At 35.1% G+C, this 18,180-nt stretch overlaps 1 protein-coding gene across 2 annotated transcripts; it reads right to left on the reverse strand.

Annotated features, from left to right (window-relative positions):
• Nucleotides 1–301: 301 nt before the first annotated feature.
• Nucleotides 302–11,614, reverse strand: ALY3 (DNA binding protein). Of its 2 annotated transcripts, none has more exons than XM_016792467.2 (20): nt 11,452–11,614; nt 10,323–10,446; nt 9,930–10,028; nt 9,777–9,839; nt 8,840–8,917; nt 7,762–7,951; nt 6,844–7,109; nt 6,377–6,749; nt 5,878–5,952; nt 5,104–5,291; nt 4,929–4,982; nt 4,191–4,520; nt 3,926–4,104; nt 3,531–3,813; nt 2,764–2,934; nt 2,007–2,165; nt 1,708–1,851; nt 1,343–1,558; nt 898–1,188; nt 302–694 (listed from the first exon to the last, which is right to left on the reverse strand). In XM_016792467.2, the coding sequence occupies exons 2-20, from the start codon at nt 10,425–10,427 to the stop codon at nt 530–532; spliced, it is 3,429 nt and encodes a 1,142-aa protein (XP_016647953.2). In that variant the 5' UTR covers nt 10,428–10,446; nt 11,452–11,614; the 3' UTR covers nt 302–529. The 2 variants fall into 2 exon arrangements, with proteins under 2 accessions (XP_016647953.2, XP_016647952.2); XM_016792466.2 differs by having other exon boundaries at nt 2,692–2,934.
• Between the last annotated feature and the right edge of the window lie 6,566 nt (nt 11,615–18,180).

Genomic DNA, 18,180 nt, shown 5'->3' on the forward strand with positions numbered 1-18,180 from the left:
GAAAGAGAAGAGAATGGAAAGGAAGGATAATATTTTGTTGCAAACTATGCCGTTCAATTGGTAATTTGGACTACAATTTCAAATGGAAAATTTCCCCACCAAAAATAAAAAATACATTATAGCTGAAAATAGAAGAAAAAAAAAGGCATGAATATACTCCATCAGTAGTTAAGAATAAGATTGACAAATGTTAAATTATTTGGTACAAAATGCTTTTATTTTAAAGATTTTAAATGTAAAACAGATCACGTGAAATGATATGGATTACACTCATCAATTCCTTTGGATGGCAGAAAGGAAATACGAAAAATAAAATTGCAATTACCATTATTGTTTTTTTTTTTAATAACAGAAACTCTCTTTCACAACATTTATATTTTATACTATATACCACCTCGTCACAAAAAACAGCATGTGAACTTCATGTGCTGATAATGTTTATACATACAAAATGCTCAAGATACCTCTATACATGTATTGATTCTAGTGATAAACCAAACATTGAACATTACATATTTAGGCAGAGTGACTATGTAGGAACGAGCGCCATTATCTGATTCCTAATAATGCCCATGCACTTCTGTATTTCTCCGTAAACCGAAAGGTTCTGGGGACAAAATGGCTGCAAACTAGTAACGGCATGATCTAATACCTGGGCGACATCAGCTGGCGGAAACTGTCGTGCTGTACATGTCTGCAATTCATGTGGTAAACAGATATAAGCTTCCTATCAGCATAACAGCGAGGGACAAAATGACCATTGAAACAGGTAATGTCTTGATAACAACAAACAAGTCATAAAACAAGTGGAAAACACTTGCATACTTTTGTGCCAAAGAGGAATAACCATGGGAGGAGATTTACCACAGCAAAATAATGCAACATATATTTAATTACCTGAATCATCATAAAAGCTGCTACACAATTTACAATAAGGTCTGAAAGGAGTTTTTCTTCACTTTGGTTGGATAGATTATTTGACTTTGGAGGATCATGTGCACACCCAGTTGCCAATGGTTTTGATGTACAGGAAGTTAACTGATCCTGGGAAAACGGAATTGGATCTGCAGGGGTAGTGGAAGATCCCATTGCTAGCATGCCAGCATCATCTGAGAGCCGGTTACTTACAAAGTCTATAACCTCCTCAATTTTGTCAAAGTTATTTTCCTTCCTCAAGGATGAAAACGCCTGAAATAGTAATTGAGATGACATTGTTGTCAGAGTACAAAAAGTAATTAGCGTTCAAGCAGTATAGTTGTCATGATAGATTTGGTCATAGCAACAACTTCCTAGAAGGCCCCCAGGACATAGAATAACAGAGCACAAAATGCCCTTTCCATACCTGCATAGCTGCATCAACCATTTTGTGAGCTTTTGCTCTTGAACTTTCAACAATTTCACGCATATGAGATGCCGATTCTTGAACATCACAAGAATACCCATAGGAGTTTGAGTGGCTACCAGGGCCACTTAAATTGTCCACGGGCGTCACAACTGTATGCGGGGAGCTCCCTCTATACGTATTGCGTTGTCTCAAGCATAAAAGAGCAGAAGAAACCTGCACATGAAAGGAAATCAGCTTCCTTCTCTTTCCTCCCTCTCTCTCTCACTCACTCTCAAATAGTCACTTGATTGCTGCATAGTTGTAACCAAGATGCCACATGATCGAAGGAAAGGGAATGAAGCAACAGATGGGACGATGGATACCTGGTCATTGACTTGACTCAACTGTAAGAGTACTGCAGCATATTCCTTTTTAAAGGGCTCAGAATCCCTGATAGAGTTGTCTTCATCGGTTTGGTTCTCAAACACCTCATCATTCATGCGCCTCAACTCAGACACCACGGCTTCCTACAAGTTTCAACATGATCTGTCAACTCAGTTCCCAAATACCCACATCGACAGGAGTTGAATAGGTACAATCACTCGTTTCCCTTCAAATACAAGAAAATTTTCCAATCGCTAACACCTAAAATTGATATAGAATTATGTATTAAGAACTTCACCTTTTTGTCAAGTGCACGAGTCAACTCATATATAGCTTGCACATCAGCTTCTTTTGCTTGGGTCTGTGCAGGAATTGAAGGCTGATAATTTGCGACTTGTGTACTAGCAGTTTCACCAGGCCCAACTTTAGCTTGCACATTAAAACTTGATGACTTCACCTAACCAAAACATTTCCTACTTAGATAATAGCATATAATTATTCTGCATTTTAATGTTTTCTATTAAAGATACAGCAGCAATGTAAGGTCAATGGTTCAAGTAGTCAGCAAAAACAAATGACCAACAGAAACAATGAGTCCTAAAAACATGAAGTGAAAAGCATGCGGGGAATAGCAATACAGTTCAAGTAACATAAACACAATTAGAACCAAATAAATGGCAGATGTTCAGTATCAGTCTGAACCAAATCACAAATTTTAGCAGTTCTCTTTATTTCTTTCTTCTTCTTTTTTTGAGGAAAAAAGTGAACTTCTTGTTGTGTCATCAAGACATTGATATGCTTGGAAGAATGCTCCTCTTATAAATGGGGGCAGTTTCATGGTCAGATACTACAAGACGATGCTTAAACATTTAATATTGCCAAATAGAGGACAGACAGGCACCTATTATAAGATTACAAGCCATCTTGCACGTGAATATAAAAGTAACCACAATATGTTTTGGCAGCTGGAAATCACAACTAACCCCTGTCTGCTTTGATGATTTATTGATACGATGATTTGATGGCAGAATATAACCGGGAACAGCAGTGCTCACCAGCTTGTCATTAGAGGAAATCTTCATATATCCTTTAGTCGTCCCTCCTTTCAGTTGTTCATTAATCTTGAGCTCCTTAAGGTTCTCAATATATTTGTTGACAGTGACATTGTGCTTTCTGAAAGAAGCAGGTAAATTTTCTGCTGGATGTAAAGGCATGCAATCAACATCCTGTGATGAAAGTCAATACACCATGCCATTAAAAAAGAACAACAGGAACTACAAACAGATCCTATATCTGCTAAAAGCGTTCAAACAAGGGTAACAATTGTAAGCTCTCATGGAAATGAAAATAAAGAAAGAAAACACAAACAGGCTGTGAGAATTAGATTTAGTGCTAAATGAAACAAAGAAAAGGATGCAGCACGGTTTTTTTGGCCATTGATGCAACATGGTTCAAAGGCATAAAAACTTACAGTTTCTTGATTTTTTTAATAGAGAAAAAGAAAATATATCCAATATAAGAACAATTTCTAAACGTTGACAAAAGAGGGGACTATCCAAGTGGTGCCAACAGAAAATTTCATCCATAAAACTTCCAAATTATTACTTCAGTTGAATGCTTACAAATACTTATGGCAGTTATCCCAACCGCTCTTCAAAGGTATCAAATTTCAGAGATATCAGAACCTCCTTCCCTATTTCCCCTCCCGCCTCTATTGGCCACCAAAGAAAGTTCCTCCCATGAAGGTTTTAACAAAATGAAATATTCTCCTTAACAAAAATACATAATTACGTCATAAAATTCAATGAGGGAAACTAATTACCATGATATATTCAACCCCTAGTTCAGACTGGTCAAACTGCACAGAACACCTACTATGGTCCACGGTTAGTACAATTCCATTGTGGATCTCTCTTGCCCTGGGATGAAAAGCAATGACATGCTGTCCAACTGATAAGGGCCGAGCTAAGTCAGTCGGAAGTCCATCCCTTGTACCAGCATTAAGTTCAGCATAATGCGTTCTAACAGATTCCCGGTACTGATTAAGCTTCTCTTTTTCTTCCTTCAAAAACTGTTCAGAAAATCTCCGTGGTCTGCCAAGGGAGCTGCATCAACAAGTACCAACAACAAAATTTGCAGAGATTATCAATCTGAAAGGCAAGTCAAAACTGGCCAAACAAAAAGTTCCAGTCAAAGAAGCAGATCAGGGACATCTACCTCCTTATTACACCCCATTCAACACGAGTTAATCTTGGAACATGACCCAATCCAACATGATCCAAGTATTCCACAAACTCCCTTTTAGCAAACCATGGGTAATCAATTGCACTGTAAAACCATTCAAAAGCACACCATCTCCGCACTTGATACCGAGATAAGCAATTAGAAAGCTTTTCCTGTAAATGTAGATGCACACTTATAAATGAAACATAATCAAATATTCAAAAAATTCAGATGGCAATATAAATGATGACACGTTTACCTTAATATTTAGTTCTCTGTTACGAAATGAAGGAACCAGTTTATCAGGTTGGTCATCTAAAACACTCTCAGGAGACTTTGTATCCTTCTGCATTGATGATTTCTGCATGTCCATCTCCCATTTACCCCTGTTTTTCGTAGGTAAGTTGGCTAGGTTTGCAGATGGAACTTGTACAGTTGATAAACCTGAATTGTTTTCTTCCCTTTTACGATCAGTAGCAGAAGATGCATTCCATAGAGTCTTCTTCACCAATTTCCCTTGCTTTGGGTGTGTCGTATAATGTGAAGATCGTTTACCTTTACTCGCGGACTTCTTCACCTCAACTGTAGCCTGAAACCAATTATAAATACCTAAAGTCAAAAGTGATTGTAGGCACATGAAAATTATAAAGAAATCAAATTGTGATTTGTGACTACCATAAGAAATGACATGAAACTTTTGAATAATTTCGATCTAAAGACTACTGAACTTCCAAAACAGCAACATATAAAGAAAGTTTCACCATCTGCTCTGTACAAAAAACATTTTTTAAAGGATCAAAAGAATGTGCCATTACCCTCTGAAGGTAAGTATGCTAAGCCTTATTTCTTGGTAGCAAAAAAAGCAAAAAGAAAAAAGAAAAAAAGGGAACACCTTCTAGACTTATAATTTAAAACATCCAGACTTTTTTAAAACAACCACAGAGTAATCAGTAAAGTGAAAACACTGCGAAAAAGTTAGGGTGAAAGGACCCCATACCTCAATCTTTTCATTGTCACTCGCATAGCAGTCAGTTTGAGCTTCATTAAATATCTGCAAATAAATAACGTCATACATGGTCATCAATTCCTGCCATAACCAGACGGACCATATGGGGTAACGCAAGTAAAGCAAAACTAAAGGACTTTGTAGGAAAAGTGTTATCTGTCCTTGCCTTAAATGACAATGACTTTTGCTTTCCTTTTTGCAGCCCACTATTAGACTGATGAACTCCCTCTCCGAGTTTGCCCAGTTTAGATGTTTTAAAAGCAGCATGTTCAACCCCAGGAATTGGACGACTTCCTTTCAGTTTAGACTTGTTAGCAATATTGAAATTGTCTTCCTTGACATGTGCAGATGACTCTAAAAACAGAACCAACAAGAAATCAAAGGTTGAGTCAAATACATCAGTTAGCAGTTAAAGAGGATCTATTAAGTAAACCATAATACCGTTAACATCACCCCATGTTTAACTGATTTGCAATCCTCAAGAGAAAAAATACATATTGCAGGAACAAATTGACACAAAAGACCCCTAGAACTATTGATGAGCACTAAACAGTACAGCTAAAAAAAGACAAACACAGCTTTATTCAAGCATGCAAAATGTAATTCAAGTTAAAATCTTCATGACACATACAGAGGCTTTGTTTCTTATAAGAGAAAGATAAAGAAAGACTGATGAGAAATTAATTATTCAAATAAAGCCACTGTATTTGATCAGAACCCCTTGATAAGGTACCAGGTAAGCTAGCTCTAACATGACAAGAATAAGAATGTTTCTGAATTTTGAAACTGAATACTAGAGATATAAGGAAAAAAAGAAAGACATAAACTGAACATTAATGAATTATATAAACCTTAAAAGAAGGACATGACAAGAGATAAAACCCAGTGTTCCTAGCAAAACAGTGGTAGAAAATTGTACTTGTCAAAACACATGTTTTACCTGTATCAGCAGCTTCAGGCATCATCAAGGATAGATCTGCCAGAGTTTGTAGTGCATCAAAGGGAGAGCCTTCATCTGCATGGAGAGAAAAGTTAGAATGAGTAATGTCTGGACATGCTTTAACAGATAGGAAGACAGAGCAGTCAAATTTAAGATCATATCAAAAATCAAAGTGGAAAAGCATTGCAACCCGATCATCAATACTACAATTTTCAAACGTGTTGGCTTGCATACAATCTAGATAATCTTCTAAATGGTTGGATATGCACAGAAAAACAGAAGCTAAAAATAACCCAGATGATTGTCTCAAAAAGAAATACAAGAAAACAGCAACACAAAATAAAACTACCTCAACTGTATCTGTACTACAAACCAAAAGTACCAAACTGGAAATTGCGAAGGAAACAAGTTGTGCAAAAGCATATCTAAATATCAGTTATAGAGGGAAAGCAAGGTATGAAGGGGGGAGGGAGCTTGTCTTAAATATTTGAAAACATACCTCCTCCAATCGGAGCTTTTTTACTTTTCTTTCTTGTATCCTTGTAGAAGGACCTAGCACTTTTCGCAACTTTAGTATCAAGTTTTCCTTTGATAGCACCTAATTTCTGTCCTTCCTCTGTTCCACTACAAGCTTCTTTTATGTCCTCAACATGTTTGTTTTTACTTTCGTCATCTTCTTTCTTCTTTACAAAGTATCTCTTCCTTCTCTGCTGAACTTCCAGAGTACCAGTCCCTTCTCTACCCATTGCATACTTTTCATTTCTGTCATAGTAATCATTGTCAGCTTCAGTGCTACCTAAGCTTAATTCACAACCGCCCTCATCCATTTCACAACCATGGAGCCTGGCATTAATCATTTCTGATTCTGCACACTAAATGTCAGAAACAATAATGAACGATTAAATTATCATCTTGAAATAACTCTAGAAAAGCAATGAAGCTTTTTAAAAAAAATAATAATCTTACCATCCTTTCACCATTCCGAACAGGTGATGGTGTAGTGCCTTTGGCCTTTCTCTTAGGCGTCCAAGAAACTAAGGGAGAACCACCTCTATGCGAGGCCTCAGTCAATGCCAATGCTATCTCATGAGCAACATCATTATTGTTAGCATCTGCATTGAGTTTTAAACCTTGCCTGGCAGGTGAAGAATACTTTCTACCATTATCTTGATCATTAGAATATGCAACAGGGACTCGAGGAGTCCTTTTTTTAACAGCATGAGGCCTTATTCCTGAAACAAATTCAAAACATATTAATGGCAGCACCATTAAAAAAAACATATAATGTAAAATAGACCCAAGGGGTGCCGATAGAATTTTTGAAGTAGAACCAAGAAGAAAATAGAAAAGTGAAAAAACGAGAGAGAGAGAGAGAGAGAAGTGAGGAGTACAATAAGAGCAAGAAAAGTTAATCTCATTATAATAAAACTCTTGAATTCCATTACAATAGACCCTATTTATAGAGGTAATCCTGCAATATTAAAATACGTTAATAAATAACTTAATCCCTAAATTCTAATTTTTATAAATAAAAATTAATTAAAATAAACCCGTTTCCCACTTTTGCTCCTACACCAATTTCTTGCATCCACTACCAATTTCTCTTTTCCAAAGACAAGGGGCAAACATACATAAACAAGAAGAAACAATTGACATTTCCCCACCAAGTTGCACTATATTTTCCTATGAAGTATAGAAGCTTTGCTTTTAAATAATAGTGAGAAAATATGACTCGAGCAGCATAAAAAGGCAGCAGCAAAACTGCTTCGGTTCCAAGCCACAAATGAGTAAAAGATAACCACTAAGTAAAACACAAATGAAAAAAAGAAACGCAAATTATACATGTGCTGACCCAGACACACACAGATCATAAAAATTTCCCACCTGAGCGCCTATTCTTCAGCAGTGACAAGCAGTCACTAGTTGATGCCATTGGATGGGACTCTGAAAAATCTGGAATATGTCCTTCTAATCCTTTTGAGGACTCACTCCGAAGTTTTGACCTTGCATGCTTTTGGGGTATCCTAGAGGTTTCTGCATCCTCATTGTTTTCTTGTTCACTGTCACTTCCTCCCTGTAAGGCCAGAGTCCTCTATGTGAGTTCCATGTGGGTCATTTCCAATACATAGCCCAATTGATATCAACAGAAGAGTATTACTAGATCTAACACATATGCACATGCTCACCATAAATGGATATTTCTTAAAGAAGGAACTTCATTACAGTTTCCTTTAGCAATATAACCAATGCCAGGTTTTCATTTCTCCTTAGAAAAAAAGTTGTATTAACAGCCAGGAAACCCTTCAGTGAATAGAAACAATGATGAAATTCAGACCAGTGAATTTCAACTATTCCTTAGGTTGAAAAACATGTTTAACCAGCATACCAGAAAACAAAATAATATATATATATATAATCTGTATCCCTTGTCATTCCTTTCTTTTTCATTTTTAAAAGAAATGGAAGCTTTATTGCAATGAAGGATGCAATTATAAAGCAGGGGACATGAAATCCTCTCTAATAGAACAATACAAACATATCCTCATTTAGCTACAAAATTAACTAAAGAAAAGGCACTCCAATTTGAAAAGCAAACTACGGGTTGGGGAACAAGGAGTATAAGTTACAGCCTACAGGAGACAATCCAAACCTCTGGTCAAAGATATAGCAAGGGCCTGCACTATTGCCAAAGAAACCTTCTTCTTCTTTTTTGTTATAAAAGCCTCCTTTTTTCCCCCCTTCAGTCAGCTACTTTTTGTTTTCATGTTCTTAAAGATTTCATGGCAAAAGGTACAGTTTCCCTTCCCCATGCAGTGTTTGCAGAAGTACCAAAACAACTAAACATGGATTTGCACAGAACAAATGAAAACCATTTTGAAGTACCAAAATATTACCCACAAGAATAGTTCCTAGAAGGTAAGTGCACAGATTGATCTACAAAACCACAAACGTTCAATCTTACCAGTATACAGTAGTGGTCAGTCATCATTGCTATTAGGCCAACCACAGAAGCAACGCCCTCAGGAAGAGATAAATAGGCCTGAAAATATAGAACAATCCTGAGTCACCACATGGTACAAATAGGTTATGATTAAAACATAGAAAACACAGGCATTTATTAATTAAGGGAGTTTCACTAAAACACCCAAAATGGGGGTTGAAATTATAAAAAAACCCAAGCACTATTTAAACATATAAACACACCCAAAACCCATCATTACACACACTCAAAACTCATTTATAAACACACCCCAAAAGTTGACTTTGGGGTTGATTTTGGGTGTGTTTCTATGTTTAAATAGTGCTTGGGTTTTTTTATAAATACATGTCTAGGATTGGGTTTATTTATAAATTTGTATTTATTAATCTCTTGGGGAAATGTAGATAATTCAAGATTATGGCATCAACAAAATTTGACAAATTCTAAACACAACTTAATGACTTTACTGATTCTATTACAATTCAAACGTTATTTTACTTTCATATTAGCTTGGAAAAAACTCAAAGAACGAGACTTCATCCAGCATTGACTGAACTCCATTGAACTGATTATTATGTAGTTCAGATTTTCAGGGAAAATATCTAATTTACAGAGCTCAACAAACTAAAATGGTGCCCAATCTTATACATTGATGAAGATTAAGATCAGATCATTCACTTTTTCTATAAATAAAAAAAACTTAAACCCCATGCAATGGTGGACTCGCCACAACTTGGAAACAGCAGAGTTATGTGAGTGGAGGCAAAAGCATTCCACTATGCATAGAATTGCACACACTGGGGATAGAAGGAATTAACCATGACCATACCAAATTTTTTAGACATAAAGTTTTATGCATATGGACAAGATAATGTCCGGTAGTGTTACAAGATAAAATTACAGTATATCCCACACATACCTTATTCATAGAGTAAAGGGCCTCCACCATTTCCACAGACCGGTGACGAACTACAGAAGCCACCTAAAATGAAAAATTATAAGTAAATTAGTAAGCTTACGGCTGGCCCAAACATGTTAATCAAGTGAAGAGTATCATAAAATTTGTACTAACCTTCTTCCAATCTTTCCCATACTTACGATATGCTTCATAGAAATTCTCTAGCTCTTCCTTTGTCCATTGAGGTCCTAACATGTCAGACAACTTTCTCTTCTGCACATGAGAGGACAGGGGGAAAATGCATACAGAACTGGTTAACAATTACTAATTTTAAGCAGTTCTAATACTTCAGAAGAAACTCGAGGTTTTCTATTTGAGATCTGCAAATACATAACGATACGTAAACCAACACTGATCACATAGTAACTTCCTAATCCTAGAATGGCAATGCAAAGTTGTTGCTTCAGGAGAAGGAGGAAGAAAATCAAGATTTCAAATTTAGTTTTTGTTGACTAAATCTAGAACAATTCAGATGATAAACATCCTCAAAACAAAGTCAGGACTCACTTTCTGCCCAGTTTTGTTAGCATTCTCTCCATACTTGTTAGAAGCAGCCTCATTCATATAAGAAAACCGCTTATTTACACTCCTTGATTTTCTTGATGGGGCCATGGCTAACTTCCTTAGTTACCTGAAACAAAACAAGTAGAAAAGCACCAGTCCACAAAGTCATATTCAAAATGAAGAGCAAGGTCATATAGTAATTAATGCCGATAACAGCAACAGACTATGCAAATAATATGTGGGTTGCATCAGATTGTCCTACAAAAGTTTAAGATTGCCTTATCGTCCAAACTTTTCCTACCATCTTTGTGACTTTGACAAAAAATTACAGGGAAACTCGGGTGCTAGCGCAGGATGAGCAGGGAACTTTGGAGAACACAAGCCTTTTAGAAATCTACCACAAAGTTCTGATTCATAGTGGGTATAATAACTGACACTTTCCATAGCAAGATCAGTAAATGTATTTTTCACGTATCACGACCAACATTCTCATTATTGAAAAAGAAAAAGCATATCAAGGCCAACAAGGCAAAAGGAAAGAGACTAATAATCCTTCATAAGAAACAAAACGAAAATTCAGAATTCCAAGCTTTTATACTTCTGTTACTTTTTTCTTTTTCTTTTTTTTTGGAAAAAGGGAAAAAAAATTTCTTCACCGTAAATCAATTTTCCCGCCAATTTTATGTATAACCTAGTGGAAAAGGAAAATCTTAGATCTGAACCATCCAGCTTAAAACTAAGCCTACCTCAACCAGATAACTTGGCAGTAGCCTTTGGGCTTCAAGAGTTACACAGAAAATCCACTTTCGAACACAAAACTTCTCATAATCCGAGGCTCCCTTACTTAAAAAAAGTTCGAAAAGATTCTTAAACAACAAAATCGACCCCCAAAAAAATACACAGAGCCCAAATGTAACAATTTCGTCCGAGCCGAGGAAAATTTTCCACTAAAAACCAAAAATAAAAGTTAATAATGGACAAAATTGCGATTTCCGTACTGTTCACAGTTTTCTCAGCAACCAAAGATCGAACGAAACCCAAAAATGTAAAGCGTTACCAATACACGGCTTGCAATTCGAAAAGCTGATAACCCTAACATAGAGAAAATTCGAAAAGAAAAAGGGAAATTCACCTCTGGAGGAGTGTTTGCACGCCGATTAGAGCTAGTCCAGGTTCTGAGCGATGGAGTGAGAGCGCATTTGAGCAGCACTGGAACTGAAAGATAGTGGCAGTGGTTGAGAAAAAAGAAGACGACGACGAAGTTGAAGAAGAAGAATGAGAAATTGGGGGCAGATAGCCGCGAAACTTTAAAACACTGTTAATCGGAGTTGAGAATTTTGTTCTTTTGCCTGGATTTTTCAAATTTGTGCACGTGTCAAAATTGTAAATATGTAACAAAACAAAATAATTCATTATGCTAAAACTATTTTCTTTATATTTTATGCTAATAAAATTTAATTTGTAATGTATTGAAACTCATAAAATTCAATTAACGTTTTTCGAGTGGTTAGTCAAACTACTAGTTTTTTCTCTGTTCCTCGTTATCTTCCTTGTTTGTCTCCTTTTTTCGAGAAATTTTAATTGTGATTGCAATACTCTCTTTCTTATTTGCCCCCTCACTTGTGAGAAATTTTATTTGTGATTGTAACACCATGATGTGGTATTATTAATTTACGTGGTTACGTCACACATATTTTCCATGTCTGAACATTAATTGTCAACAACTTTACACAATGATTGGCCATCACAAGGTCATACAACCATGTCATACTCTTGCCGACTAGGAAAAATGATAGGGCAAGATGTATGAGGCATCCCCCTTACTAAGGACGCATTGCAATGCATGAAGAAATGATGGTTTTAAAATTGTGAAGAATAGCGGTGTTTTGAATTAAGATAGTTAAAACAATGAAAGTTGAAATATTAGTAAGGATGAAATAGAGAGAAAATTACTCAATTATGGTTTTGATAGTAAAAACACAGAATTACACTTACACCATGCATGCATCACTCACGCTATATGTGCTCTTTTATTACGCCATCTTAAACTTGAGTGCGGGAATATTTGATAGCCGATCCGCAAGAGTTTGCCTAACTTTTAGATATCGATTTGAATACTTGAATTGAAAACACATTCTAAATTGGTGGGATAAATAAAAGACATGAATCAATTTAGTATTTAACCCTTGTTTTTTTTCTTTTTCTTCTTCTAATTTTATTTAGCATCACTCGCACTACAAGCACTTCTAGCAAAAACCATTGTAGGCGCTTCAAATTGCCCCTTGCTCAACTGATTACCTTATTTTCATTTTCCATATTTAAGTAAATGTCTTTGTCCTTTTACTTTTATTTATTTGTATATTATTCTATTTACTTAAGTTTACAATGTAAATAAGGAAGTACCCCCCATTTGGATTCAAATAAAAATACTAGAAAATAAAATTTCCACCAAATCAAAATATGAAAATTCGGTTTTAGTGCAAAATACGATTTAGGCTAAAAATGATGGCTCATCAATATATACTTCATACTAAAATCCCATAAAATCAAGTTTTCTTATTTGATGTGTAAGGAATAAAAGCCGCCAAAAATTATCTTGAGAAAATTATTATTCCGAAAACCATTTTTCATACTTAGTCAATATTGTACTCGCTAAAAAATTTCTGGTCCGCCAGTGACTACAAGTTTCTAGTTTCACTCTTTTTTCCATCTAACCCCGTCTCACTCTTGCTCTCTCCCTCAGGCCTTATCAAACCAACACCGTGATATATGTTTGATTAGTTCTTATACGTATTTCGAAATTATAAAAGTTTTCGAAAGAAGATAAGAATACATTTTTTGTCGTTATCGTGACGTTGTGTTTGGCGCATGAATATTTGATATGTTTATAGACTGCAATATAGTTACAGGCATCTCTGGTAAATCATTGATTCTACAACTTTGAATTTCTTGGGCTAGCTTAATCTGCTAAGTCGAGCTGAAAAGGCACAACCAACACATCATCTTTTAGGTCCGCAATTACATACTTTTTGATACCAAAACCCTACAGACCTGCTTGAGTTGAGTTCCCTCATGCTGCTTGACGAGCTTAATACATGCCAACCCTTAATGTTCAGAGCAGACAGAAAAGAAGATGAGCCTGAAATAACAGCTACCTCAATTATCAGACCACAGTCTCAACATGCAAGTGTAGAATAATCATGCTCATCACAAAATCTTACAATACAAATAAACATATATAAGTACGGAGTCGTACCTTGTTCAATCGTTGCCGGGCAAGAGAAGTCTTTTGCTCCCTTCAACTTACATTGTCTGGTACAATCAAGGATTCGATGTAATGTCTGTGATTCATAATCTGAACCAAAACATGTTTGTGTTTGAGTCTCTTCCTATTTGAGAAGAGAAGGATGCTTTGATTTTCCTTCATTTCTCTGCAGATCACAAGACCAAACAAGAGAACGGCAGCGAAATAATCAAGCCAAGCTTTCTGAAGGACGATAGGGTTTTGCATATGACGGCCACACCTCTAGCATCACAAGCAATTTATAGTGGGTGTCTAGGTCAGGCAGATTGCCCACGTCTGAACATTTCCAACAACCACGTTACACATGGCAACCTTTGATTGGGCAATTAATGTCTCAAACACACAATGATTGGTACAGCAATGTCATACTGGCTGATTAGGGAAATGATGATATACAGGGCAAAAATTATGATTCTATATGTGTGTGTGTGTGCGAGGCCCCAAATTGGTAGTACGAGACCCCAAATTGGATGTATGAAGAAATTTGAAAGAAAAAAAAGTATGGTTAAGAAAAGAGGTGTTTCAAATTGAAGTAATGAGCAAAAAAGGGATGGAAGTTGAAATATAGTCCTAAAATGGAGAAAAAAGACATCATGTTTTGATATTTAATAAAGTTTATCATTACAATTACAGCATAAAAGACAGTTAGTAAATATCTAATTTCACGTACACGTATGGACAAAGTGCATGCATGCATCACTTTTATAGAACACACTATACGTACTTTTTCATTATCCCTATTGCACTCCAACGTGCTCTAGTGCGGGAATGAGTTTGTTATCTAGACTTCAATTTCCCCGTAAAAGACATATATATAACAATACTTTTTTTAAAAATTGTACGGAACAATACTTTAATTATTAACTTTGTTGTAGTTGTTTATCTTATGTGTATATTGAAACCCAAAAATCTCATTTAGGTAACGATAACAAGGATATACCTTTTGCATATAATGTTGATACTTCAATTCCTGATGAACTTACTCAACTCGGATCTCAAGTAGTTGAACAATGTGTTTGATTTGATATTTATTTATATTTTGTACTTCTTTGTGTTATATTTGCTCGTAATGTGGCCTTGTTTGATTTATAAAATTTTCTTTGTTTCAAGAGAAAAAAGGCATATAATATATCTCTTATAAAAATAAAAATAAAAATAAAAATATATCATAGTCCTATAAAAATTCCTGAGTCTGCCATTGGTCTCTTCCTATTTCAAAACCAAAGGATGCTATAATTATCCTTCATTTCTTTGAAGAACGATCATCACTTTGAGGTCTCTGTAGAATAAGGCCACCTCTACCATCATAACCAATTTATAGTATGTGGAAAGTGAATGATGTAAGTGGAAAGTAAAAAATATTGGAAGGAGAGAGTTTGTATAAAGATTAGCGCCTTTGGGCTTGAGCCCAGGCAGATTTATCCGTGGGCTTGCCCGGGCTGGTTTTGTCGCGCTAGAGTGGGATTTAGGTTGGCGGGGGGCCTGTTGCCCTGGCAAGGCCTAGAATTTATGGCTCCGCCACTGTTCTCAGGCACTTTTAATTTATTCCCTTGTAATATGAAATTTAAGAGAGAGAAAAGAATGTCTGGACTATGATTGAAATGATAAATTGAAGACGACAAAACTAATAACAAACGAGTGAAAAAGAGAAGCGTAACAAAGAAGACCCTATATGCTAGGTAGACCTAGCTACAATTTGATGATGAAGCAAGAATAGGACTGTAAATATAGGTCCCTCTTATAGCATTAGGCTGAATACCCTTGATACATTGGCATCGCCCAGATTCAAATACCCAAACAAATTTAGCTTATAATTTCTATACATGAGATTCAATATATATCGTAAGTGGTAAAGCCACAATCCACGAAAAATTCGTTGAAACCTGTTTGGAAAAATAGTTAGTAATTAATGTAACTACGATTAAAGAAAACATTTAAGTTCAAAAAAATTGAGCAATATTACTTCTTTGGTTTTATTAAACTCGAACTTAATTGACAAAGGAAGAAGTATTACTAGTTCAAAAAACCTTTGACCCCTCCTCCCTGCATCTCTCCTCGCCAAATCCTTTCAAATCCCGCTTCAAATTTGATGTATCAAAATACACAACGATTGGTTACTTAGGTCATATAACCCTGTCATATTTGCTGACTATAGGAAATTAGCAAGAATTATGCTTTTATTTGTGTGTGTTTGTAGGGAGGTTCAAGTGAGGCATCCCCTTTGCTAAGGATGTATGAAGACATTATCCTTTAAAATAGTTAAAAATAGCGGTGTAATTTAAAAATGGAAAAATATTGGTAAGTTTTAAAAAAATATATTATCATTTTGAAAGTTAATAAATTTGGCGATAATAATTTAAATGTATGAGAGTTAGAAAGACGGCAAATACATATCGTTTTATGTGCCATATAACTTATAAGTATAGAGAAAATATAAATTTATGCATGCATCATTTTCACAGGATTTGCTACGATTAAAGGACGATAAGGAATATAGACAGTGCTCTAGGGGCTAGGATTTTTGTGAATACCTAAGTTTGTCATAGCATAACGGCATTGTACTTATTTATTATATCGCCAACAAATTTTACCTAACACTTTCCATATTTTCAATATAAATTTAGAAGGGAACAATTATTTCCATAACTATTCACAAAATCTTCTTCTCTTATATATATGCTCATTAGAAACATAAATCTATTATATATATATATATATATATATACATATACAGTCCATTTTCATTGAGGAATCTTCTCAAACAATTTTATTTGAGGGACGCCATTTAGGGTACCTTACGAATTATTTTTCAACGTTCTAAACTATGTATTTTTTAGGTCTTCGTTCGTGTAGATTATCCTTGCAAAAAAAATTTAAACAAATCGAAAACCGTTTAGACATCTAATTGTGTCCTATAAAATAAATGAATATAGTGTTTCAAGAAAGTACTAAAATTTCAATAATTTAATTAAGTGGCCAAATGTTATCGAATTCAAGTATTTTTTGTAGAAATAATCTTTGAATGAATATCTTCAAATAATTGTCAACAAGGTCTAACCAATGGAAAAGAGTCTTGACTTGCAGATTAGTTGTTTCAGATTCTAATCGCCACAACATCTTGATAGTGTGTGTGTCTGTGTGTGTGTGTGTGACAAATCTCCCTTCCCTATTATAATTTAGACTATCACTTGTGTTAAAAAAATATAGTTAAAAATAGCGGTAGTTCCAATTAACTTGTTATAAATAAATATACGATGTGAGTTTATATATTGGTAAGTCTTAAAAAGGGGAAAAACCAAGAAAAAAGAGAAAAATTGTTTTGATAGTTAATAAAGTCGGTCTCGGTCACAATGATTCCAATAAACCAAAAAAATTGCCACAACATATCACGTATCATATAAGTATAGAGAAATATACCATGCATGCATCACTCAGCACGCTCTTGGGGAATATATTTTTCTCTCCTAGACTAAAATTTGCACTCCGCAATTTTGCTTAACATTTAGGTGCAATTTTTTTCCCTTTTATATGAAAGATAAATATGACAATACTTTAATTATTAACTTATCTTAGTTGCCTTTTTATGTTTAATAAAGTTTGTCATTATAATTACAACATAAAAGACGGTTAATAAATATCTCATTGCACGTACACGTATGGACAAAGTGCATGCATGCATCACTTTTATATAACACACTACGCGTACTTTTTCATTACCCCTCTTGCCCTCCAACGTGCTCTAGCGCGGGAATGCCTTTATCTTCTAGGCTGCAATTTCCCGTATGCAATTTTGCTTAACTTTTATGTAGTGATTTATATGAAAGATAAACATGACAATACTTTAATTATTAACTTATCTTATTTGCCTTTTTATGTTTATAATTTTTTTTTTTGTTACATTCAAAGGAATCAAAACTAAAGAAACTCAACGTTTATTTTTGAGTGGATAGTAACACAAGAAGTTTTTTCTCTAGTCCTCATTCATTTCCTCTCTTCTTCTTTTTTCTGTTTTTTTTTGGGTCTCAGCTCTTCCTCCTCCCCAGGCCATATATCAAACCAACATCATGATATACGGGGGCTTAATGATCTTATACTTAATTTTGAAAAATATATCAATTTCAAAAAACGACAACAATTTCTATCAGTTGCCGGTTTGGCAAAATCACAAAGTCAAAAAAAAACTCTGGTTATAGCGATTTTGCTTGGCACCTATATACAAAACATGTATAGTGCACTTTGGATAGACTCCTTTTGCTCTGGATTCGTAATTGATTCATGAATATTATAGTTAATAAAGAACTAATACATGTGATTCAAATAAATGCTCGCAACATGACTCAGCCTAGCGAAACAAATTGATATGTTTACAAATTACAAAAGTTATAAGCATCTGGTAAATCATTGATTCGACAACATCACATCTACAGGTTCTGATGATCTTTTAGATGGCACAACTACAGGTTTTTTGACATCGAAACCTCTAGATGTGCTTGAGTTGAAAACTTCCCTGCCGCACAACTTGACGAGCCAAACGTGACCAGCAAACTGTGGAGGGGA

The sequence above is a fragment of the Prunus mume genome, linkage group LG2, assembly GCF_029339155.1.
Source record: "Prunus mume cultivar Tortuosa linkage group LG2, ASM2933915v1, whole genome shotgun sequence".
Classification (NCBI taxonomy): domain Eukaryota; kingdom Viridiplantae; phylum Streptophyta; class Magnoliopsida; order Rosales; family Rosaceae; genus Prunus; species Prunus mume.

Bases quoted from the DNA above. Each gene is read 5' to 3' on its own strand.
- ALY3 (XM_016792466.2), bottom strand. From the start codon at position 10,427: ATGGCCCCATCAAGAAAATCAAGGAGTGTAAATAAGCGGTTTTCTTAT. The intron at 8,918-9,776 runs GTATGTGTGGGA...CTATATTTTCAG, and splicing joins CCCTTTACTCTATGAATAAG to GCCTATTTATCTCTTCCTGA. The intron at 5,292-5,877 runs GTAAAACATGTG...TTCTGTTTTTAG, and splicing joins GCCTGAAGCTGCTGATACAG to AGTCATCTGCACATGTCAAG.